The following is a 22243-nucleotide window of genomic DNA, read 5'->3' as shown; positions in this document are numbered from 1 at the left end:
AATCTAGTGGCGATAACCAGCGATAACCGATAACCGGGATAATCCACAAAAGTTCTGCTTATCAATCGAGGGGCAATGTGAATTTCCATGCATGGCATTTTTTCTTATCCAGAATCTCAAAGACCCCCACCATCGCAACTATTTTATCATCATTGGCAATACCTTAACAAATAGCCACGATGTCGATGGATATAGATGTAGACGCGCCTATCTCGATCGCGCCGTCGCAGGGACTCGACGGTGCTGCTGCCACTATATTTTGTTGCGACTGCGGTGCTCCCATTGATGGAACGGCCGCAATAGACGCCAAGTGCTACGACTGCTTCAAGCTCACTAAAGATATATCACAAGGCATCCAACGTGAAGCCACTCTACATTTTTGCCGAGACTGCGATCGATGGCTCCAACCTCCTACTAGTTGGGTGACAGCCCTACCAGAATCCCGTGAGCTTCTGGCCCTATGCCTGAAAAAACTAAGCCTTAACCGAACACGAATAATCGATGCGAGTTTCATATGGACGGAACCACATTCCAGAAGAGTACGAGTGAAGCTTGTGGTTCAAGCGGCGGTAGCGGATGATCGGGTTATGCAACAGGCTTTAGAGGTCGTATACGTCGTGGCATACCAACAATGTCCTGAATGCGCCAAGTCATATACAGCCAACGTCTGGAGGGCGAGCGTGCAAGTTCGTCAAAAGGTATTACACAAACGAACATTCCTATACCTCGAGCAACTCATCCTAAAACACGGCGCCCACCGAGAAACTATAAATATAAAGGAAGCGAAAGATGGCATCGACTTCTTCTTCTCTGCGCGAAACCAAGCTGAGAAGTTCGTCGACTTCCTAAACTCAGTCGTCCCCGTCCGAGTCAAGAAATCCCAAGAGCTCATTTCTCAAGATACCCATACTTCCAAGAAATCCTACAAGTTCACCTTCTCGGTCGAGTTATTGCCGATTTGCAAGGATGACTTGGTTGTATTGCCTATTCCGCTGGCTAAACAGATCGGGAACATCTCCCCACTGGCGATATGTCACCGCGTCGGCACTACGATCAACGTGCTAGATCCGAACACCCTCCAGACAGCCGACATCAGTGCTCCGGTGTACTGGAGAACACCATTCGCCGCGCTAGCCGATGCCAAGGACCTCGTCGAGTTCATCGTCATGGACTGCGAGCCGATCGGACCGACGCGGGGAAAATGGGTCCTAGCAGAAACACAACTCGCGCGCGCCACCGACCTCGGGGTCAATGACAAGACGTACTTCGCGCGAACGCACCTAGGCGGGCTCCTACATGCCGGCGACTCGGTGATGGGGTACATGCTAACCGGAACCAACTTCAACAACCCACAGTTCGAAGCGATGGAAGAATCGCACACATACTCGTCGCGGATCCCGGATGTAGTGGTGGTGAAGAAACACTACCCGAACCGACGGCGCAACCGCAAGCGGAACTGGAAGGTCAAGCGTATGGCTAAGGATGAGGGTGAGCTGCTGCCGAAGAAGACGGACCAGGAGCGCATGGATCGCGAGTTTGAGATGTTCCTACAGGACATCGAGGAGGATGATGAGTTCCGGCAGGGCGTCCAGCTATACAAGCAGCCCCAGCGCAGCAAGCAGGCCGATGAGATGTCTATGGTTACGACGGAGGATGGGGATGACGATGACGATGCGCCGAGGGTGGATATGGATGAGTTGCTTGAGGACTTTGATGAGCTTACGATGCAGGATCAGTAGAGGTGGGTAAAATTGGAATGGGAACGGATTTAGGGGGTTATCGAGATGGGGAAGGAAAATGTCTATACCTACCAGGTACCTATATAGTACTTAGATGAACTTACTGATGACCAAAGACTTCCGCTGTCTTATGAACGGGAAAACATAAATACGGTATCCACGAGCTAAAGTAGATTACTTTTGGTCTATAAGATGTGAATAAAATTAAGACATCTATGTTTCTTACAAAACCCAGATTCCAATCCCACATACCCCTTTATCCTTTGTCGTTTACGATAAACAATCCTACGGCTGATTTTAATCGTCGTTCTGCCCGGGGCGCTCGAATACATCGTCCTCTTTCGGGACAAGGGTCAACGAAGAGGCGGTAATCGTAGTAGCCAGACCAGAGGGACCCAAGCCTGCTTTGGGTTCTTCAGTTGCCACCGATTTCTTCCCACCTTACGATTTCTGACTCTTCAGGTTTATTAGCGACGACCGGTCTTATGCTTTCGATCGACATAGGCACCTTGATAACAGGCACACTCATATCTTGGTCTCTATATGCTCTCCACGCCCTACTCTTGATTTCTCACAGACTGGGAACCTTATAATCGTTAACTAACCCCTCTAAATTATCGTTATACCTAGATCTCGCTATATGCAGCAGAATTGGTATATTCTCTTTGAAGTGCTTAGAACCGCTTAGAAATTTGCATTCTTTCATCACATCGGCCGCGAACATAATATCCTCTGCCCTGCTGGGGTGATGGGAATTTGGACTTGGAAATATAGAGGATTCTGCGGTTTATATGTCTATAAAGTAGTCGGGTAGTCAATAAACTACTTATAACTCCTTTAAGCTATCACAGAACGAATTTGAGACAATACCTATTAATTCATCTTACGACTTGAAAAAAGGAACTCCAGCCATGTAGAGAAATTTTGGGTATCATTGAAAGAATCAAAAAAGCTGACTGAGGACTCGTTTGGCTTCCTCGGGGGCCTTTTCCACTCCATTCCTCCCCACAGAAGCTTGCTTAAATTTCCGCATATTCCTATAATCTTCCGAATCTTTTGTTGTAATAGGCACAGATTTAGTAGTGTCGTCTTCACCCCTGCTCCTTTTTGCGGCTGCTTTGGCCTGTATCCCTCCCAACACTTTGGCTTTCTCGATGTTCCTTACAAACTCCTTGTTCTCCTTAGTTGATTTGCTGATTTCTGCCCTCATTCTGCTCGTCCTTTCGGCCATTTCCGAATTGATCTGCTCCGTGAGGTTGTGCCATTTAAACCCCTTCAAATAGAGAAGGTTCCAGATGTCGTCCCGATAATAACTATTCTTTTTCCCTCCTATCGTTCGGGCATTCAACAGATCGACAGCTTTCTTAGCATCCTTCTTTTCGACAAATTCCACCCACCCATCGGTGTACATGTGTTTTTTATTTCCACCTTGTCGAATACGTCGAGAACGTTCCTGAGGGTCTTCGGGAGTGAGGAAGATCCTGTTAATTTTGCCATATGGTTCGAGGAGTGATCGTAGCTTCATAGGCTTCATGAAAGGTGGTATGCGCGAGAGATAAACGAGGCCGGATTTCTTGATTGCCTTTTCCGTAGCGACCAAATTCTTTTTGGTAAGTGGACGTGAGATATCAGGCAATTCTGTTTGTAAATCTTCGGGCTTCAGCTTAGCGCTATTGGACTTTGTAGGGAAGTCGTCTTCCACTTCGTCGTCGTCGTCGTCGCCGTCTTCTTCTACAATGTCATTATCTCCAATTTCTTCTTCGGCGCTGTGCTCGTCATCTTCGTCGCTGGCAGCATCGTCGCTCAATTTGCGACGCTTTGCGATTCGGCCACCTTTGTGTAATTGTTCGATCTCGGAATCATAACCTTGACTACCGTCATCTTCGCTTTCATCTGCGTCTAGGAAATTGTTCCTTTTCTCGGGAGGCATCTTTACACCCAAATACTGTAACAATTGATAGATTTGATGGCTGTGTTGACAAGAATTAGAGATTAAAGACCAAAGAAAAATAAAATGGAGCTACTCTCGATAAGATTTCTGATAAGGAATTGGGAAAACAGGACCCGGTAGAGTGAATATTCATATATGCATATCTATAGAAATATGCTATTATCAAGATTATGGAGGGGTTGTCGATCCCCCACTAGTCCATCGCCTATCTACGATCTAAATCAGTGACGTCTGTCAGAGGGTTGAACATACCTAGTATGTACAATGATATGATAACCAAGTCCGAATCGGAACTTGTGTGGATATCTAAATCAATTTCGGATTTCTTAGTATCTATCATCTCATATCGTCTCATCTCATCCCACCTAAGTTCATCTTATTGTAGCTACTTCATATTGTTGTAAATCGGAACAATGTCTGTCGAAGTCCTTACTACTATTTCGCCTACCACGAACGAGCCGATATTGACTCGGAATGGCATCACAACTTCTGAGTTGGAAGAGCTTCCTAAGATCGCTGCCGAAAAATTCAAGAGCTGGAGTAAGACTTCGTTGACAGATCGACAGATCATAGTCAACAAGGCATTGAAACTACTCGAGGAGAAGAAGGATGAATTGGCTGAAGAGGTTACCGTCCAGATGGGACGGCCAATTTCTTATACGGCCGGTGAAAGTAAAGCTCACAGCATTCTCCCCAATTGTAAAAAGAGGGTTCCTAAACTAATATCATATCAGTCATGACCGCTATCAAACGTGCTAATTATCTCGTCAAGATTAGTGAAGACACTTTGAAAGATACGGAAGGGGAGCCGGAGAAAGGATTCAAGCGATTCATTCGAAAAGTCCCTGTTGGCCCAGTTCTCGTCATCTTCGCATGGAACGTAAGTCAATCAGTACAAGTATTCACATAAATTGCATACCTTTTCTAAATCTTTCTTAGTACCCTTACCTTATTCTAGTCAACTCGCTTATACCCGCGTTGCTTGCTGGAAATACCGTGATCCTCAAGCCTTCGCCTCAGACTCCTACGATAGCGGAGCAGGTTTCCAAGATTTTTGCGGAGGCCGGATTACCTGCTGGTGTCTTGCAGTATTTCCACTGTGGATCGCCCCTAATTATGGAGTCCGTCGTGCGAAATCCAGCAATTTCCCTCATCTGCTTCACCGGTTCGGTGGCGGGAGGTTTAGCAGTCCAGAAAGCGGCTGCCGACAGGATTGTCAACGTCGGCCTAGAACTTGGTGGCAAAGATCCCGCGTACGTTAGGGGAGACGTCGACCTTGATTGGGCGGCGGCCGAGATAGTCGATGGGTCAATTTTCAATTCGGGGCAAAGCTGCTGTGCTATCGAACGTGTTTACGTTGATGAGAAAATTTATGATCCCTTTGTTGAGGCGGTCCAGAAAGTCTTGAAGGACTACAAGGTTGGTGACCCACTAGACAAGGCGACCCAGATCGGACCAGTCATTTCGAAGCGATCTAAGGAAACCATCGAGTCGCACATCAAGGATGCATTGAGCAAGGGTGCGAAAGACTTGACACCAGAGAATCCGACGTTCGACGTTCTCCCGGCAAAGGGCAATTTCGTCAAGCCTACCCTCCTCGCTAACGTCAACCACAGCATGACAGTCATGACAGAGGAGACATTCGGGCCGGTCGTTTCTATCATGAAGGTTAAGAGTGACGAGGAGGCTGTAAAGCTAATGAACGACAGCGAGTTTGGTCTCACAGCTAGTATATGGACTAAAGACACGGATAAGGGTTTCGAGTTAGCAGACCAAGTCGAAGCAGGAACTGTCTTTGTCAATCGCGCGGATTACCCGAGTCCGGTAGGTTTTTTCAAGGCTTTTTTTGGTCTTTTATCTAATATGGAAGTTGTCGATAATTTGCTAATATTATATCTACGTAGGATCTGGCCTGGACGGGATGGAAGAACTCGGGCAAGGGCGTTACCCTAAGCAGATTTGGCTATGACCAATTCGTGAAGCTGAAGAGCTACCACCTCAAGGATTACCCGAAGTAGGCTGTCGCGCGAACCAATAATGACGAAGGGGGCAATGTTCTGGAATGAACATGGCCCTTTATTCCATTTAATCCCCTGGCGGGAAGATCCCTTTTTTTGGGATTTTGGTAATATGTGTTCTTGTTTCATGCATGTGCGGAACGACGACGACGATATTATGCAAGCTGAAGATTGTGTCTCAAAAGTGGGCGTTTCGAAACACTCTTGGACCAATTCCATTCCTACGAATGAGATGATATTATGCTGTATTATTTCTTGAGAAGGCCTGAGCAGGTTAATAAGTTACATATTAGACCCCTTGTTCTGCAGAGACAAATTGCCACATTCCGGAGTTGCCAACTTTTTTTAATTCTTTTTTCTTACCACCTACCCACTAGGTAGTATGCTATTTTAATTTGGAGTGACGATACTATCTTATTTCTTGTGTTGTGTGTTAGTTGGCAATGACTTAGTGGTTCTACGTGTACGTGTATGTATGTATTTGAGTGTATTTGAGTATTTGAAATATGCATTTTCCATTCTTGACTTTGTCCTGTTTCTTTCAGTGTCAACCGAAGCCTAAGACTAGATGGTACTTTTGCGATACGATACATACGCATAACACGATCATTTCTTTGTGATGCCCCCTTTACGATCGAACTGCATTTCGTTCCCTTCCATACTTTTATATGACATAATTATTTACCTACCTACACTACACGATCTTTGAAACCTTTTTGTATTTGTCATTACCTAGTTATTAACAAATAATTACTATACTTTCACTTTCACACTCACTTTTAGAACTAATACTGTCGTGTTCCTTTTTTCAGCTCTAACTCCCCGCTCCGGACGATCTGTCAGACTTGCAGCCACCGATCCAACTAAGAGAGAATTCAGCTTCGCCTGTTTGCCTGCCCTAAAGAGTTGAGGCTTTGTGGCTCATAACGATTCCTTACCGTCATCCTTCGCTGTCTCCATCTCCATCCATTCACATCCATCTACATCCTACAGATCAGATAGTAGTTTTCTTTAGTTTTCCTTAGTTACGGAGATCCGTCGAGCTGGGACGTTTATTTCAGCAAAGAGGAACCCGCTTCTTTTTTTTCTTCTTTCTCTATATTATTTTCAAGGTTCTCTTGCTTGCTTGCATGATTGTTGATCAATCATCAACTGCGTCGATTTGGAACGGATTAGGTACCTGCATATTCCAGGGCTATACGTATTGTGCAGTCATCCCCTAAACTTACATACCTAACATATTACCTACACCAACTTCATTGGAGGCCAACCTGTCGACGGGCACTGCGCATTCGACTGCGCATTCGAGGACAAAATCCATTTTATTACCGCCTTGACCACGACCACAGCGCCCGTCTACCTTTACAAACAAACATTTGAACCTTGAAATTCCTTGAAATTCACGATACAGCGTTTGGACCACTCTTCGTTGCCAGGCATCCGCTGTCTATTACTCCTTAATCTTGGATTTTTAGTTCGCCTAGGCATCAGCTCGTCGCCTATCTCGCAATTACATTCGTACTTGACATATTTTAAACAGGGTTCCTTTGTGCACGACGCAATTCCCAACTTCCTTAATCCCGACACTCAATTCTACTGATTTTCCCACTCGGCTTTCGAGGTTTTGCCTTGTTACTATTGACAACATCTACGCCAACGTCAAAGCCCACAGTCGTTCCGCCAATTCTTTCTTCTACACCAATATATTCTTCTTCTTATTTTTATCTGATTGTCGTTTTCAATCCCGACTACATTTTCTTTTCCCGACCGAATAATTACCATTCAATCTACACGGCATCGCAACACAATCACCGTCGAAATGGCAGGCTGTGTCGGTGGCTTCTCCAATTTCATGGCGAGATTGCTCGCACTCGTCGAGGTCAAGTCCAAGCCGTCTACACCATCCGAGAAGGCGCCGCTGCAGATTGTAAGTCGCTTCGCTTACCATTTGCATACAATAAATATATGAACCCTCCTGCGCGCACATCAATCACATCGTCCACAATCTATTCTACCCACTACCGGGTAGCGATGTGACGGTGCTTACTAATTTCATCTATATCGTTTGTACACCATCGCTAACACGCCGCCTCATCATAGTCGGCGCCTTTCAACTTCAAGCATGAGACCGTTTCCTTACCGGGTGTCTCGGAAGATGAGTAAGCAATTCCCTTTCTTCTTCTTTTTCGTCTTCTTTTCCCCTTCCCTTTGTTTTTTTTCTCCCGCGTATTACGCCCAATAGCCTTGTTATTTTTGCGCCTCATCGATCAGCTTTGCTTTGCATCGCCTCAACTCGATGCAGTTAATCCTTGGGCAGTACGTAAGCACACTATGTACTACCTCATAGAGATTCGCGGTAGGAATACATGGGAATGGGAGCAGGGATTGGCTATTAGATAAACATTGGACTAAGATCTGAAACTAACGGATTCTCTTATTTCAATAGGATCGCCTTTCTGAAGGAGCAAGCGGCGGCAGCCCGCCTTGGCGTAGCCGATCCCTCGGCCATCGGAAATCCGCGCAAGGCTCCTGCTCCGCCGACGCTACGACCTGTCACTCCTATCCTGAAGGTAAGTTTGAGTTAGAGTTTGTCTTTGTCATAAGACTATTTCCATATTTATATATCATGACCAACTAATTTTTCCTAGGTGACACCAAGCACTCCCATCTCCCCTGCGGACAACCTTATCTAGGACTTGAAGACCTAGACTAAACAGTCGATTCGACAAATAGCAACCATAAATGAGCCTTAAGGCTATTGGCCTGACCTTACTTTAGCTGAGCTGTATCATCTCCTCTTGCTCTCGCAGATTTGCCCCCTTACCCTCAGCAAAAATGAACAGGCTGTAGGTGGGAACACGGTCGGTGATAAGGTGGCCTAATTTCTCGATACGAATATCGTACTCCGCCACCTTAATTACCGCCTTGCAGTACAGTAGATACCTATATCTACATACCAACGAATGAATACGAAAAAATGAAATTCTGCTTAAGCAGTTAAATATCGTAAGAGGAGGGGGTGTATGATAGCACGATAACCGGCGCGATACCTGCATTAGATCCACGATTCCCGATTATTCCTTTTTTTTTTCTTTCCCAGCAAAGCAAATCCAGCAAATCCATTGAGGCGTTAGGTTTAAGGGGATTAATGGGGCTAATGAACGGTTGGTTATTATGCATGGTCGGTTTATGGGGACCTCCTGGTATTAGGTATCCGGCGTTTTCTGGCTCTCATCCGTGATAGGAGAATTATTCTTCGGCATACCGTAGCACGAATATATAAATTGCAGAGAACTGGTTTTTCTGTGATTATATCCAAATGACATATTGTATTCTTGACCATGTAGTCCCATTGTCGACGTAATGAATTATCTAGTGACTCATAGAAAATGAGGTAAAAAATCCCAGACAATTATCAGTTTACGATATATCGTACATCTAGGTAGCTTGCAGATAACCTCGGTGGTTCACCAACACTCTTAAAAGACAGATCTGGGCAATCGCAGTAATGAAATCTATCCACCAATTCAAAGGAAGCATGACATTCTATTTTCAAGACGTAGATGAATAGGTAGACGCAAGAACATCCCCATCCAATCTATGAGATATCTAAATCCTTTCAAGCCAACCCGTTGGAACTTAGCAACCACCAACCTCAAGACAACCACCCATCATACTGACCCAACTCCTCCGTTCTCACACCCTCCATTTCCCCCTTAACATCCAACAACCTAACTTTCCCACCCTTCTCCTCGCTCCACCTCTCCAAAAACGCCTTAATCCTCTCCTCCGTCGCCTCATCATCCTTAACCAGCAACGCGAGCGCATCGTACCCCCCAGCACCAGGGACCACGCCAGCATAAACGCCCTCAACCTCCTTCGTCAGCGCATCCAACAACTCCGTCTGGCTCTGCGGCTCGATCGGAACCCCGCTCTTCTCTCCCATCTCTCTGATCAGACTCCTAACCGCCTCTACCGCCTCCCTAATCTCACCTTTCCGATCCTGACTCAACACCTTACCAACCTCCTCATTCCGTTTCTGCAGCTCATCCCACAACTTCTTCGCGCCAGCGGGATCGGTCTCGTCGCGCCACTTCAACACCTGCTTCACCATCCCCACCGTCTGGCTGCCGCAATCCACATCGCACATCCGTAGCGCGACGCCAGGCGGCATGCTCACGCCTTCCTTCGTTATCTTCGTGTCCCATCCCCCTTTACCGCCTTCAGCGGCCGAAGACGGGTCAACACACGCCGCTAACGTAGGCGCAAAACCCGGCGTCCCGACTTCAGGTAAGTCGCGAAGCAGAGCTGGCGAGAAGCGGTGGTACAAGCAAGAGCCGAACACGGCGGCCGCGACGTCGAAGCCGGAGCCGACTTTGCCCTGGGCCGCGCAGTGGGCTGCCTGCGCTAGGTTATGCAAGACTGCCTTGCCGGCTTCGGTGGTCGGGTCGAAGGCTGAGCGTGGCATGTAGTGGGTTAGTAGAGCGGCGGTTAGCGCGGTGACCAGGGCCGCGGAGGAGCCGAGACCGGTTTTGTGGGCGTCCTTGAGCTTGGTGGGGAATTTGGCGAAGCGGGCGGATGAGGAGGATGAGGTGTGTGGTTGTGAGTAATAATCGTTGTCGGCGAGGATGGTGAGTTGAACCGGGTCGAATGTGTATGATTTCTTGAGATGTCCGGCTGTGGTGATGTAGGTGAGGGCGTAGGCTAGCGTGGTCTCGACGAAGGGGTTTTTGTTTATGTTGGCGCCACTGGTTAGGTGTGTTGAGTACGAGACTTGTGTATATGCATATTTGCAATTCATTTTATTAAGTATGATAAGATGAGGGTAACAAGATAGGTGAGAATGCGATTACCCGGTGGTGTAAGCACATTATAAACATTCATAATTATGTCTCATAGTAAAAGACTAGAATAATTCACGATATAACAGAACGAACATTTTAATATTAGGAGATGGTGAGAATACTTACACTTGCAATTGAGTTACTTTGATGCCGCCATCTCCGGGGGCAAGATGGTATCCATAACGCCACTGAGCTTCGAGGAACTGGGGGCTATCAACAATAATCTCACTCAGCTGTACGCCCTTGCTGGTCTTGATCTCTTGAGCAACGACATTGATGCGGGCACTCAGACCGAAGACGAGCGCGGTATATTGACGGTCGAGAACGAGGTAACCTCCGGCTAGAAGGACCTTGCCCGGGGCGGAGACGGCGGTGGGTGTTCCCGACATTTGAGAGCTCTACCCCGCGTCCCTTTTGTTCTCTCTATTTGTATTTGTTAGGAATCTGGCCGAGTGACTTGAAGTCAATTGGAGAGGAATAAATGATCGACAGGGGAAAGCGTTCAAACAAAAACCACTTTTTTACCTAGTATATAAAAAGTTAAAGATTCGGACCGTAACTCTGAAGGAGAGTTTACGATAGTTGAATTTTAGGTAAGGTTGAGATTTCCAGCGTTATACGGTGAGGATCTAAGTTTGATGTGGATGGGACGGATACGGTTTAACCTTCTTTTTTTCTGCGGGGAATTGGATTTTTCTATCCCAACAGGAACCACCCCCCCTTAACTCGAGTCATGTATATTTGTACCCAAATTCTTTAACATACATAGTACTCATGTACATCGTCATAATTCATCGTCAGACTGCATGCGGAGCCTAGCCGCATCGTAGCGATATCCTCTGGTTACCAGAACTACAACGATATTTGTATATCCGCTGTACGGAGCAGACAAGATACTTAGGATGTCAAAACTGGTGCATTATCTTTGGCCTTGCCCTGTACATATGTACGTATGTACCTCTGCATGTTCCATGTTTTGAGGTCTACTCTGAGTATTAAATGGGAAAATCCCGAGTAAAAGTAGCAGAACAAGCCAATAGTATTGGTGGGATGACAGGTCAGCAGAAAAGGGAGGCATATTGACGCAGAGGCTCGGGATCCGAGAAAATTATGAAAGATTATAATGAGACAAATTTTGAGAATATCTTGCTTTGTAGGTAATTAATAAACTTCTTGGGTATATTCAAGCATTGCTTAGCCTAGACCTTTGCAAGGGGTTTCAAGACAATGTTGTCTATGAGGCGGACTGCTGGTCCTCCGCTATGTCCTAAGTCTTCGCCTGGCTGCGGTGATTCAACGGGCAGCATCTTCACTGCGCCGCTTAGGATGCCACCCTCTGTTGGGTTAACTTCACTTAGTTCCTCCATCGATAGAGGATCTGCAAGTGAGATATAGTCTATCTCATACCTTACCCTTTTCTCGGGGGATAAGGCTGATTGCTTGTTTAAAAGATCCGTAGCTACAGAGCTGGCAGCTTTCAGGATCGCTCCCCGATCTAGACTTCCGTTCAAGTATTGGGACTCGGCTGCTCTCAATGCGTGATTTAATACGGTAGCAACTTTGCGTCGCCTCTCGCCAAGGTAAACGTTCCGCGAGCTTAGAGCAAGGCCGTCGGACTCTCGGATGGTAGGGCCAACAACAACCTCGGTAGGTAGCATAAAGTCCCTGACCATCTTCCGGATCACTACTGTCTGCTGGACATCCTTTTGGCCAAAGTACACCTTTTCAGGTTGCACGATGTTGAAAAGTTTCATGCAAACAGTAGCCACACCCCTGAAAAAGGTTGGTCGAGTACCGCCTTCAAGAAGTTCACTTATTGGCGTTAAGACCACGAAACTTCCCTTTGAGTCCACTTCCTGGCCCGGAAAGCCGGATGGATACATATCGGGAGTGGTTGGCGCAAAAACAGCGCTGATGCGACCTAGGTTCCCGCCATCGTCGGCCAACTCACGGTCTAGTTGAGCCAAGATTTTACAATCCGATTCCCAAGTGACAGGATAAGAAGCCAAGTCCTCCTTGATTCCAAATTGTGCCGGGTTTACGTATATGCTGACGACGACGTGATGGCTTTCGCGGGCTGCGGAGCGTATTAAAGAAATATGACCTTCATGCAGGGCTCCCATGGTGGGTACCAGGCCAACAATCCTATGATCGAGGTAATGGGGCTTTCTCCATCTTCTAACCGATTCGACCGATCGTAGTACTCGAATTGGCGAAGATGGAATAGTTTCGAAAGCTTTATGGCAGGCAGAAGCTATGGTTCGGTTGAAGGGTCTATTAAGAGTACGCGAGCCTGCGAAGCCGCGAATAGAGAATGCCAACATGATTGATGAGGATTTCCAGATGATAATGTAGTAACGAATGTTACGGAGGACGAGATGAGGCAATTATCAAACCATCACGAGCCATCGTAGTGGCTCAAGGCTCAATGGAAATCGTGATGGTTTCTGCTGCGGACATTTGAGGCCGGATCTGTTGAAATTTTATGAAGCTGTTAAGAAAATAAGCTGCCTGTATTTAGTAGCTTAGGTACGATAAATTGCAAAGATAAGATCCCCCACTGATTACGCTACCTATAACGGGGTAGTATGTAACAGAAGCTTACTGTACCCATGTATTGTACCTAGAGTGTACCCAGAGATATCCACTGCATCAATGTTAAGCTTCAATGCTCGGTATGTTTCTACTTTATTAACGGTTTATTCCCGAGAAATCTTTTAACTCCTTGTTCTTAATACTCAGGTTGATCTTATCAGAATTGGACATAAATATGTAAATCTTGAAGGTAATTCAAGGAATGTTTCATAACACGATGACCTGAAACCGAATGCTTCGAGAAGGCTTTATGGACATGACGTTAGCGTTAGCGGGGGTTAGAGCCGAAGCTAGAGCTTTTAATTCCACGATTCTGGCTATTTGTGGTATTTGCGGGGCTAGAGTTACGAGTTCTGCCAATAAGAGAAGTTACCATAACTGTAAGCGTGTCCCCACGGAAAGAGCAAAAGAGTCTAGAGTCTTCATGAAGAACCGCATCAAGTCCCTGCAGGTGCGGTCTTCCTTACTCCGATTAGACTTTAAACTTTCCGTCCAGTTGTAATTCCTTACAAGGTGCAACTTTGGTTCTTTCTTTTCTTTCCTCATGAACAATTCATGACCTATATAGAGCTAGAATAGCTCGCGCGGTATCAATGACAGGTTCAATAGGCTCTAGCTTGCTCGTTGCGAGCTTGTATTCGACTTTCGTATTGGGATCGGGTCCTCAACCACACGCATACGGCCAGGAACAGATTCCCTTGAATGGTTTCCAATATCAGGAAGCTTGTCCAGATTACACACAATACTCAGCATACCCTCATCGACCCCTCAGCGATGGGCCTCTTGCCCTACCCTTTCAGAGACCCGACCCGCGATGCCGAACCTTTCACTCGGACGCTATAGAACAAGTTATACAGGATGTGACTTCTCGTATGAAGGATCCAGATCTTGCGCGTCTCTTCGAGAACGCCTTTCCCGTCAGTCGGACTACGCTCTTCCTCCTGTCGTACTTGTCCAACTGTATGACTGTATAACTGACCGAGACAATCAATGTAGTCAACCACAGACACGACCGTCAAGTTTCACACGACCGGATCCGAACCCACCAAAAAGAAGCCGAAGAGACATGCATATGATGAAGGGAAGTGGGAGGGACCACATTCTTTCATCATCACCGGTGATATCATTGCAGAATGGCTCAGAGACTCAACCAACCAACTTTCTCCTTATCAACCTCTGGCAAAGAAGGATCCCGCAGTATACAACTTAATTCTAGGTGCCATTAACACTCAATCCGAATACGTCATCGAATCCCCTTATTGTAATGCTTTTCAACCGCCACCTATAAGTGGGCTACCCGTATCCCATAATGGACAAGACGATGCCGTCCATCCTGTCTACGAGCCTTCATCTGTCTTTGAGTGCAAATATGAATTGGATTCTCTCGCTCATTTCCTTGCTTTGGGAAATGATTTCCATGATCACACGGGATCTAAAGAGTTCTTGACGCCGCGTTGGTACCTTGCATTGGAGACCCTATTAAATGTTCTTGAGCAGCAGTCGATGTCGACATTCGATCCGGAAACGGGCCGGTATAGGCGTAACGAGTACACTTTCAACCGTAACACGAACACGGGGACAGAAACCCTTAGTCTTAGGGGCGTAGGGAATCCTCTAAACAATGGCACCGGTCTCGTGCGCTCCGCATTTAGACCGAGTGACGATGCTACAATCCTGGGGTTTTTCATTCCAGCCAACGCAATGATGGCCGTTGAGTTGAAACGGACAGCTAGTATCCTCAAAGCTGCTGGGAAGAATGTCCTAGCTCAGACTGTTGAATCGTGGAGCCAAACTATTACCAATGGTGTGTGGGAGCATGGTATTGTCCGCCATAGCACATTCGGCAATGTCTTTGCCTATGAAGTGGACGGATATGGATCATCTATTCTAATGGATGACGCAAACTACCCATCTCTTCTGGCTCTTCCGCTTATGGGCTTCTTGTCACCGGATGATAAAACTTACCAAAACACGCGACGTATGCTCCTCTCGAAGTCGTCAAACCCCTATTATCTCACAGGAAGAGAGTTTCAAGGCATTGGAGGTAGGTTACTCCTCTAATCGTTTGTCATTAGATTTATGCTAATTAATTCATGAAGGTCCTCACATTGGTCTCTCAAACGCGTGGCCTATGAGCCTTCTCATCCAAGCTCAAACATCTAATGATGACGAAGAAATAACCGGGTGTTTACAGCTAGTTCTCAAATCGAGTAAACTCGGATTGATACACGAAAGTGTTGATGTCAATCTAATTCATTCGTATACAAGTACGTTTTCCCTCCGCTTATTATTAGACGTGTTTACTAAAACTAGAGTTTAGGAAGTTGGTTTGCTTGTAAGTTTCGAGGATAGAGCTCGGATGACACCCATTTACTAACTGTCTTATAGGGGCGAACGGAGTCTTCGCGGAAACGATACTTGACATCGCCAGGAGGAAACCGCACTTGATTTTTAAGGAACCCGCGACGGCTTATGAAATATGATTTTATCGTTGGGAAGTCATTTGAAAGGCGCCAGGGCATAGCACTACGTCGTTTTTGTTTATACAACGGTGGGTGCATGAGATATATCCTAACAGCCCTATTGTAGCATAACTTATCTGGATGCATACCCAACCTACCTCCTATCAGTGGGAGACTCGATGTCATTGAATTCAGTTTATTCAGCCTGATATTTGCACCCCTTCGAATTACCTGTCTCATCTAACAAAATATTTTTTTCCTCGTTATCTTATGCTAAAATCATATACAATATCATGTATCTTAAAGACTATAGTCTCTATGCTGCACGCCTTTCGCGACCGCTCAGAAGATAAATACCGGCGCGAACATCTAGGAGCGGATCTGCCGATGCTTCAACTCCATCCACCCTCGGGATTGGGTCAAAGATAATCCTCTTTTGCTGTGCGGCCTGATCGTCGATAACGGATTCTAACTTAATTGTGCCAAGCTCGACCACTTGACGTTCTTCTGGCCACTTGATAGTGTTGTCGTCAGTTACGTCGCCGTCTTCTGCGACTTGCGCTTTTAGCTTAAATACGATGGGCCCGGCCTTCAACGATTCCGATACCCCATCGTAAAGGAACGATGGGCTCTTCTCCTTTAGAGCAATGTCGTCAAGGTACTCCTCATCAGCTTCAGGTATGATGCGGTATCGGATGAATGTTTCCTTCCCGTTAGCCGCAATGAGCTTGAAGGCGTTTACTCCGAAGTACTTCTCTTTGCCAAAGCTTGATGGAGTCGGTTTCGGGGCTTGGATGAAGGCCAGCGCTTTCGGATGGGAAGCTAAATAGTCACCGATCGAACCATCCTTAAGCGCAGTAAAGAACTCGAGGGCGTCATTCCCGTTTGACCCTGGGAATCCATCTACAGAATGAGTAATGATATCGGTGTGGACGCGACGAGGAGTTTCGGCTAGCAGGAAACGAATAGCAAAGCCGCGAGGGTTTCCATTAGGATCAGTATCCGGGATCTCGGGGATCCCAGTAGAGCTGGAAAATCGCACGATTATCGGGGTCGATGTATTGTTAAAGTGAGGTGCTTTCGAGAGCGCCTTGGCCGCCTCAGTGGGTGCGAAGGTGCCCTTGAGTAGGACGCCTTTTGCGTGAGCTACAGATTTCGGTCAGCATAATCTCATCCGATGAAGCTGTTTTATGGGCGAATACCAGGTCGAAATCCAGGATGCGGCCCGAAAATGCTATGCAAGGTGCTGACTATAGCGCTGCTAGTCTGAACGACCTTCTCGTCAGACGGGAGAGGCATGGTTACAAGAGACTTTCCGCAACACTAGATTTACTAAGACGAGAGATTTTCTTAATGCGTCAAGGAGTAAATATCGGGGAGAACTCCTTTGCGAGACAAGAAGATAAAGAAATAAGGCTTACCCTCGGCGTTCTTATTTATATCTACCAGGCACTCATCTACAATACCAATGCTCTACGGACAGACTGATTAATACCTAATTTGTGATTCGACATTCGCCATAGCTCCTGTTGTCACACCAACTCTTGGTACTGTACATGATGACCGCATATTCAAGGTCAGTCGCATCGAGATCTGCCCCAATAATCACATAGGAGAATCACCCAATTCCTTTATCACTTCACATGATGCTTCCTTCCGTGGTGGCTCACATAGCCTTGTGGAAATTGTAGTAGTATGCGGATGCAAAAGCTTCTGCATTAGCAGCCGCTCGTATTTTTATACTCTTATAGGAAACAGCTGCGCCGCTGAACAGTCCCTCGCCGAATCAACACATTTGCCAAGGTGGATTCCCCGACGATAGCTTCGCTCATGGAGCGGAGATCGACTAGGGCTATTACTAAGGGTCGCGTAACTTGCAGCAAGGGTATGTATAATTCTCACATATTTACCTTTTACAGATGATACAGCCGGAATAGTAGTTTTATGGTTTTATTATACGCTAATGACATAGAACTAGATACATACAATGAACTTTTCGAGACTCAAGCACCCGCAAAGCAACATCCCCCCTCCCCTACTCTTCCTCATCCGGATCTTCTGGTTCTTCTGGGTCTTCCTCGACCGGGTCCTTCTCCCCCGGTAGCGGCGGCGCATTGGGGTCCATCATGCATTGATCCACACGCATCAGCTGCTTGCCTGTAGCCTTAGCTATCTCGATGAACTCCTTGAGGTAGCTGACGGTGCTGTTATACAGGTAATGCATGACGACGATGTCGCCTCCGGCAGCGACGTCACGCTTGAAAGCCTCGAGCTGCTTCTCCGGCGTGTCGGACTCGGCCCACAGCCAGTCCTCGACGTCGACGCTCCACTGCACAATATACGGCTCGTCGATCAGGGCGGCAAGGCGCTGGCGCATGCGCGCACCTTCGGTGCCGAACGGCGGGCGGAAGTATTTCGGCGTCAGTCCGTTGAAGGTCTCTTTCACGGCTTCGATATCGTTGCTGTACTCCCAATCGATCGACGCCTCGTCGGGAAGCCCTTCTAGTGGCGGGTGCGTGTAGCTGTGCAGCGCGATCTGGTGACCCTTGGATGCCATCTCGTTGTATATCGCGCTGAGGTTCGTGGTGGGGTCGCGGAGCGGGGCGCCGACTGTGAAGAATGTCACGGTGATTCCCGCGTCGTCGATAGTCTTCATGACCTGTTGCGCGAAGACCGGGTCCCCGTCATCGATGGCGAAGGCGAACGAGTTGGGTCGTTTGCACGAGAACACAAAGGTTCCTGATGGGAGCTTCTCCGGTATGGTGAAATCCTCCGGCACCTCGTTGACGATCTCGATCTTGGAGAAGACGGTCGATTCGGTGCTGTAGAACCCTTTGAAGGCGAAGCCGATCGCGCGAGAGCGGTTCACGTTGAAGTGGTCTAGCGGGATGTAGATATCGGCGTCGGTGGCGTATCGCTGGGCCTCGAGCGAGTCCCAGGTCTCGGGATAGGGGTAGATGTCATTGTTGCACTTCTCGTTGTGCTGTTGCAGAGATACGGTAAATAACTTGCTTCCGCTATATGCGATGTGCAAGTAAGATCCGTCGAACTCAGTCAAGTCCCTGCAGGTGTCCGCGACTTGTGTTACCCACATCAGATCGGAGTCGTTGGTCTTCAGAGTCATCGTGTTCTTTCGGAATGTGAGGGTCATGCCTTCGTCCGCTCCGTGCCATTGCTTCAAGGCGTTCGTGTCTTTGTTGGAGAAGGTATCGATCACGAGGTTCGTAGCTTTGCCTGCTGGTGCAGGTACGGTTTCACTTGGCCCAGATGGTTCGACGACGGAAGGGGGTATGTACTCGACAACTTCCTCTCCGCAGTACAGGCTCATTGGCCCGAAGGTTACGGCCTTCCTTAGGTTCGAGATGTACACCATTTCAAATTTTGTCAGATCAAGACCATCGAACTTAGAGAAGGGAATCGAATATAGTTGCTCTGTTCCATCGAAAGTCCAGCCGAGTTGTTTAGTGCTCAGAACAACATCACTGGTGCGCTCGGTGCCGCATTTTCCTCTGGTCGACGACAGCTGAACGTCGAATGTGCTGCCAGCGGGTGCCGATATTCGGAGCGAAACACCTCCGTATGCTTCTGCGTCGATACAGCCGAGTTGTGTGTAAAAGTAAGAGTCAGTGTCCGTAGGTGTAAATGTGACCCTATTGCTCTTAACTACAATAGACTTCATGGTGCTGTCATCGCTGCTCGATTTTAGCAAGGCGTTGTAGTAAAGGAACGTCAAGCGCGATTGGGATACCCAGTCGTCGATGAGTAAGTTGCTGCATTCGTTCTGTCGTGTCACGAGCTGGGTATCGTCTATTTCAGCTTCTGGAGCTGGCGTTGGAGTAGCAGACGCCACAACCGGTAGGTCCGAACCAGAAGACCATCCGCCCCATGGGTCGTCTTCCCACCATGGAGGGTCTTCCGTCGGCCAGACAGGGCGGCGCGTAGTAGTCGGAGGGAATGGGTATCTCGTGGTGCTATCGTCATCCCCAGGAAGGGTTACGATAACCGTGGTTGTAACCGTAAAAGTCGGGCCGCTAGTCGGGACCGGTGCCGGTGCCGACGTCGTCTCAGGCGGTTCCGGATCCTCAGGGGGCGCGACGTCGGCACACAGGAACTGCACATTATCCAGCTGCCATTCGTTATCGGTGCCCGTCAGACCAGCCGAAAATCCATACCATAGAACGCCGACGACACCGTTCAAGTTGGCGTCAGGCCAGCTATTCAGCGGAATGTTGATGGTCTGGAGGGACCCGCTCAAACCGTCTAGCGTATAGTAAAAGCTCTGGTACTCCTCCGAAGCACAGTCGGATACCGTCTGCAGCTCGATAGAGACGGATGCCGCTTCGGGTCCCTTGATGTTGAAGGACAGCGAATCATAACCTTCAGCGGTGCTGTCCAGGCAAGCAAACTGTTCATAGATGTACGAGACGTCGATGTTGTTGGGTGTGAAGGTCAGGATGCCACCGTCGGTACTGGTCGAATTCATGGTTTGGTCATCTATATCGGGGTTTAGCGGTTTGTCACCCTTACAAATATTTTTTACGCGCTGAATGGAGATTTGGGGCATTTCTTACCGCTTGTAGCACCTGCTAAGAGGTTCTCGCCAGTCTCCCATTGGGTAAAGTCGTCCACCATCAAGTGCGCACTGCATGTTTCGACAGGAGCAGGGGGTGCAGGTGCAGGTGCAGAGGTTGTAGCTGGCTTGGTTGTCGATGGGGGAGCGGGGGCCTTAGTAGTAGAGCTCGGTGGAGGAGCTGGGGCTTTCGTCGAAGTGGAACTGACTGGAGGCTCGGGAGGCGGAGGGGCCTGGGTGGAGTTGGTTGGTACTGGAGGGGGTGCAGGAGCTTCAGTCGAACTGGTCGGCACCGGAGGGGGTGGAGCTGGGGTCTCAGTAGGAGCTGGAGGTGCCGGCGTCTCGGAAGGTGGTGGCGGTGCTGGAGTTTCGGAAGGAGGCGGAGGGGCAGGTTTCTCGGTAGAACCAGGAGGTGGAACTGGCAATTCGGTAGAGGCCGGAGGAGCCGGTATCGAAGAAACGGATGTTGGAACAGGAGGGGGGTCTTGTCTCCTCGGAATCTTGGCAGCTGTTACGCCGCTCACTAGAAAGGCGGCGGTGACGCCGCCAACAACTTGGCTGAACCTCATGATGAGTTCCTTGGTGGCTCAAAGCTAGACGGCCATCCTACATTCAGATCATCTAGCGGCGCAATCCGGACTTATATTGACGGGCACGACTAGGGTCCTCGATTTGTTGTGAGAAGGACTCATAGCTTAACCCATCCAATACGCAAGATCCAATGTTGCATGTGGTTATAATTCTTGGGCTCCATTGTCGTGGCTAAATGTACATCCTCTCGAAGCATATTGGCTGAACCCGAAGATTGCAAAACTGCGTGTTCCCGACAGGGTTCTCCACACTCCGGATCTGATGCATTAGAGGTTAACCTGCAGTCAGGAACACGAGCAATTTAATGTTATGGCAGCTTCATGGCTTGGCGAGATTCCCGGTCCGGCATTTTGGTTGCTTTTTGTTTCCTCCTCATGACTCGTAACGAGGTTACTATGATGGTAAGTTCATGTCTTTTCACCAGTATATACCAGAATACCTACTCTATATCTTGATAAAACACGTGGTCGGTATCATAGAGACATTGGTCTTGACTTTTAAGAATTCTCTGACTTGGTTTAGTTTTCGTGTCATACAAGGTGGTTGCTGTCAAATATCGGATCAGATACGAGTGTGGCCGACTACGGATGCATAAAATCTGTCCATAGAATGCCAAGAGGGGAACAAACGCAACGGCAGCGACGGCGCCGGCATAGCGGCGTGAAGGTGGATATGCACTCCCAAGTCTAGATCTTACGCGGATCTAGGGCTAAACAGTCGTGCCAGATCTCCTCATGTCGGTAGCAAGACGGCAGGTCAAGAACCTGAGGCCTCGTCAGCTCAATCTATTACATGAGGAAATATGGATTGAAAATCGCGAATCGGTCGGCATATGCAGGAAGAAAAGATCCCTCAAAAAAGTAAAATTTATCATTTATAGCGTGACAGTGTGGTACCTGAATCAGATCGTTCGCTTATGGGACGGCAAGACTTAGGCTGGGTAGCACTGCAGGTACTGCAGACACGAGCCCTACTGCAGTGAATATTGCCAATTTATCCTGTTGTATGTTCAGCCGCCTTGGCAAAATTCATAACGCGCAATTCGAGGTTTATTTTACACCAGAATTCCCTCCGATCGAACCATCCTCTTCCTAGGTATGTACGTCTCGTTGGCAAGCTAATTGCTGCCTCGATTCTTTTGGGGGCTCAAGCATGCATGGTCAAAATGGAGGGTTGTAACATACGACAAGACACCGAACCCATAACTAATATATTCTGAAATCTAGGTACTCAGAATGAGTTACTATTTTATTTAATATTAATATCATTCTAATAATCAACGTTACTACACTCAGGTATGAACTAGTTGTCGAATTCAACGATTGCCTATTTGGGTCATGTGGGGATAGGAAGGGCCAATCAGCTTTCTCCTACGTTACTTGAGAACCTTAACTTACCTACCGTAGCTACTAATGTTAATATACATGTAGACAACAGTTTAAAATCTTTAATTATATTTACCTATATTTTCTT

General features: G+C 47.6%; 9 protein-coding genes across 9 annotated transcripts; 4 read left to right on the top strand and 5 right to left on the bottom strand.

Moving 5' to 3' along the window:
• The first annotated feature begins 128 nt into the window (after positions 1-128).
• On the top strand, positions 129-1895 carry GGS22DRAFT_148545 (NMD3-domain-containing protein). The gene has a single exon (XM_047958998.1). The coding sequence runs from the start codon at positions 180-182 to the stop codon at positions 1737-1739; it is 1560 nt and encodes a 519-aa protein (XP_047823371.1). The 5' UTR covers positions 129-179; the 3' UTR covers positions 1740-1895.
• A 787-nt stretch (positions 1896-2682) lies between these two features.
• Positions 2683-3771, bottom strand: GGS22DRAFT_193992 (Pre-rRNA-processing protein ESF2; the record flags this gene model as incomplete). Its single annotated transcript, XM_047965437.1, has 1 exon — positions 2683-3771. The coding sequence occupies exon 1, from the start codon at positions 3667-3669 to the stop codon at positions 2683-2685; it is 987 nt and encodes a 328-aa protein (XP_047823370.1). The 5' UTR covers positions 3670-3771.
• Positions 3772-3846: 75 nt separating this feature from the next.
• GGS22DRAFT_148542 (aldehyde dehydrogenase) lies at positions 3847-6234 on the top strand. Its single transcript, XM_047958997.1, has 4 exons — positions 3847-4362; positions 4425-4570; positions 4630-5514; positions 5595-6234. The coding sequence occupies exons 1-4, from the start codon at positions 4104-4106 to the stop codon at positions 5706-5708; spliced, it is 1404 nt and encodes a 467-aa protein (XP_047823369.1). The 5' UTR covers positions 3847-4103; the 3' UTR covers positions 5709-6234.
• A 1293-nt stretch (positions 6235-7527) lies between these two features.
• Positions 7528-8401, top strand: GGS22DRAFT_182878 (uncharacterized protein; the record flags this gene model as incomplete). Its single annotated transcript, XM_047964020.1, has 4 exons — positions 7528-7635; positions 7809-7867; positions 8155-8278; positions 8357-8401. The coding sequence occupies 4 exons, from the start codon at positions 7528-7530 to the stop codon at positions 8399-8401; spliced, it is 336 nt and encodes a 111-aa protein (XP_047823368.1).
• A 799-nt stretch (positions 8402-9200) lies between these two features.
• On the bottom strand, positions 9201-11397 carry GGS22DRAFT_907 (Phosphomevalonate kinase). Its single transcript, XM_047968390.1, has 3 exons — positions 11078-11397; positions 10679-10975; positions 9201-10456 (listed from the first exon to the last, which is right to left on the bottom strand). Exons 2-3 carry the CDS (start codon positions 10939-10941, stop codon positions 9364-9366), a joined length of 1356 nt encoding a protein of 451 aa, XP_047823367.1. The 5' UTR covers positions 10942-10975; positions 11078-11397; the 3' UTR covers positions 9201-9363.
• On the bottom strand, positions 11250-13230 carry GGS22DRAFT_903 (Nucleotidylyl transferase). The gene is made up of 2 exons (XM_047968376.1): positions 13158-13230; positions 11250-13043 (listed from the first exon to the last, which is right to left on the bottom strand). The coding sequence occupies exon 2, from the start codon at positions 12874-12876 to the stop codon at positions 11752-11754; it is 1125 nt and encodes a 374-aa protein (XP_047823366.1). The 5' UTR covers positions 12877-13043; positions 13158-13230; the 3' UTR covers positions 11250-11751.
• Positions 13231-13548: 318 nt separating this feature from the next.
• On the top strand, positions 13549-15755 carry GGS22DRAFT_863 (glycoside hydrolase family 125 protein). Its single transcript, XM_047968291.1, has 5 exons — positions 13549-14064; positions 14144-15191; positions 15247-15414; positions 15468-15482; positions 15536-15755. The coding sequence occupies exons 1-5, from the start codon at positions 13741-13743 to the stop codon at positions 15628-15630; spliced, it is 1650 nt and encodes a 549-aa protein (XP_047823365.1). The 5' UTR covers positions 13549-13740; the 3' UTR covers positions 15631-15755.
• GGS22DRAFT_872 (catalase related protein) lies at positions 15697-17519 on the bottom strand. The gene is made up of 2 exons (XM_047968306.1): positions 16812-17519; positions 15697-16755 (listed from the first exon to the last, which is right to left on the bottom strand). The coding sequence occupies exons 1-2, from the start codon at positions 16906-16908 to the stop codon at positions 15926-15928; spliced, it is 927 nt and encodes a 308-aa protein (XP_047823364.1). The 5' UTR covers positions 16909-17519; the 3' UTR covers positions 15697-15925.
• A 1-nt stretch (position 17520) lies between these two features.
• Positions 17521-20919, bottom strand: GGS22DRAFT_871 (uncharacterized protein). Its single transcript, XM_047968303.1, has 2 exons — positions 20181-20919; positions 17521-20103 (listed from the first exon to the last, which is right to left on the bottom strand). Exons 1-2 carry the CDS (start codon positions 20746-20748, stop codon positions 17645-17647), a joined length of 3027 nt encoding a protein of 1008 aa, XP_047823363.1. The 5' UTR covers positions 20749-20919; the 3' UTR covers positions 17521-17644.
• Between the last annotated feature and the right edge of the window lie 1324 nt (positions 20920-22243).

This window comes from Annulohypoxylon maeteangense, assembly GCF_022496945.1.
Source record: "Annulohypoxylon maeteangense strain CBS 123835 unplaced genomic scaffold GGS22scaffold_1, whole genome shotgun sequence".
Taxonomy (NCBI): Eukaryota; Fungi; Ascomycota; class Sordariomycetes; order Xylariales; family Hypoxylaceae; genus Annulohypoxylon; species Annulohypoxylon maeteangense.
The sequence above is the reverse complement of the archived record's forward strand: the minus strand, read 5'-3'. Positions and strand labels throughout refer to the sequence as shown.

Coding starts and splice junctions, on each gene's coding strand:
- GGS22DRAFT_148545 (XM_047958998.1), top strand. CDS start 180: ATGTCGATGGATATAGATGTAGACGCGCCTATCTCGATCGCGCCGTCG.
- GGS22DRAFT_148542 (XM_047958997.1), top strand. CDS start 4,104: ATGTCTGTCGAAGTCCTTACTACTATTTCGCCTACCACGAACGAGCCG. Junction 4,363..4,424: donor TTCTTATACGGCCGGTGAAA/GTAAAGCTCACA, acceptor ATATCATATCAG/TCATGACCGCTATCAAACGT. Junction 4,571..4,629: donor TCGTCATCTTCGCATGGAAC/GTAAGTCAATCA, acceptor AATCTTTCTTAG/TACCCTTACCTTATTCTAGT.
- GGS22DRAFT_907 (XM_047968390.1), bottom strand. CDS start 10,941: ATGTCGGGAACACCCACCGCCGTCTCCGCCCCGGGCAAGGTCCTTCTA. Junction 10,457..10,678: donor AAAGTAACTCAATTGCAAGT/GTAAGTATTCTC, acceptor ACACCTAACCAG/TGGCGCCAACATAAACAAAA.
- GGS22DRAFT_903 (XM_047968376.1), bottom strand. CDS start 12,876: ATGTTGGCATTCTCTATTCGCGGCTTCGCAGGCTCGCGTACTCTTAAT.
- GGS22DRAFT_863 (XM_047968291.1), top strand. CDS start 13,741: ATGACAGGTTCAATAGGCTCTAGCTTGCTCGTTGCGAGCTTGTATTCG. Junction 14,065..14,143: donor TCTTCGAGAACGCCTTTCCC/GTCAGTCGGACT, acceptor CAATCAATGTAG/TCAACCACAGACACGACCGT. Junction 15,192..15,246: donor AGAGTTTCAAGGCATTGGAG/GTAGGTTACTCC, acceptor TAATTCATGAAG/GTCCTCACATTGGTCTCTCA.
- GGS22DRAFT_872 (XM_047968306.1), bottom strand. CDS start 16,908: ATGCCTCTCCCGTCTGACGAGAAGGTCGTTCAGACTAGCAGCGCTATA. Junction 16,756..16,811: donor GCATCCTGGATTTCGACCTG/GTATTCGCCCAT, acceptor CGAAATCTGTAG/CTCACGCAAAAGGCGTCCTA.
- GGS22DRAFT_871 (XM_047968303.1), bottom strand. CDS start 20,748: ATGAGGTTCAGCCAAGTTGTTGGCGGCGTCACCGCCGCCTTTCTAGTG. Junction 20,104..20,180: donor CTTAGCAGGTGCTACAAGCG/GTAAGAAATGCC, acceptor ACCCCGATATAG/ATGACCAAACCATGAATTCG.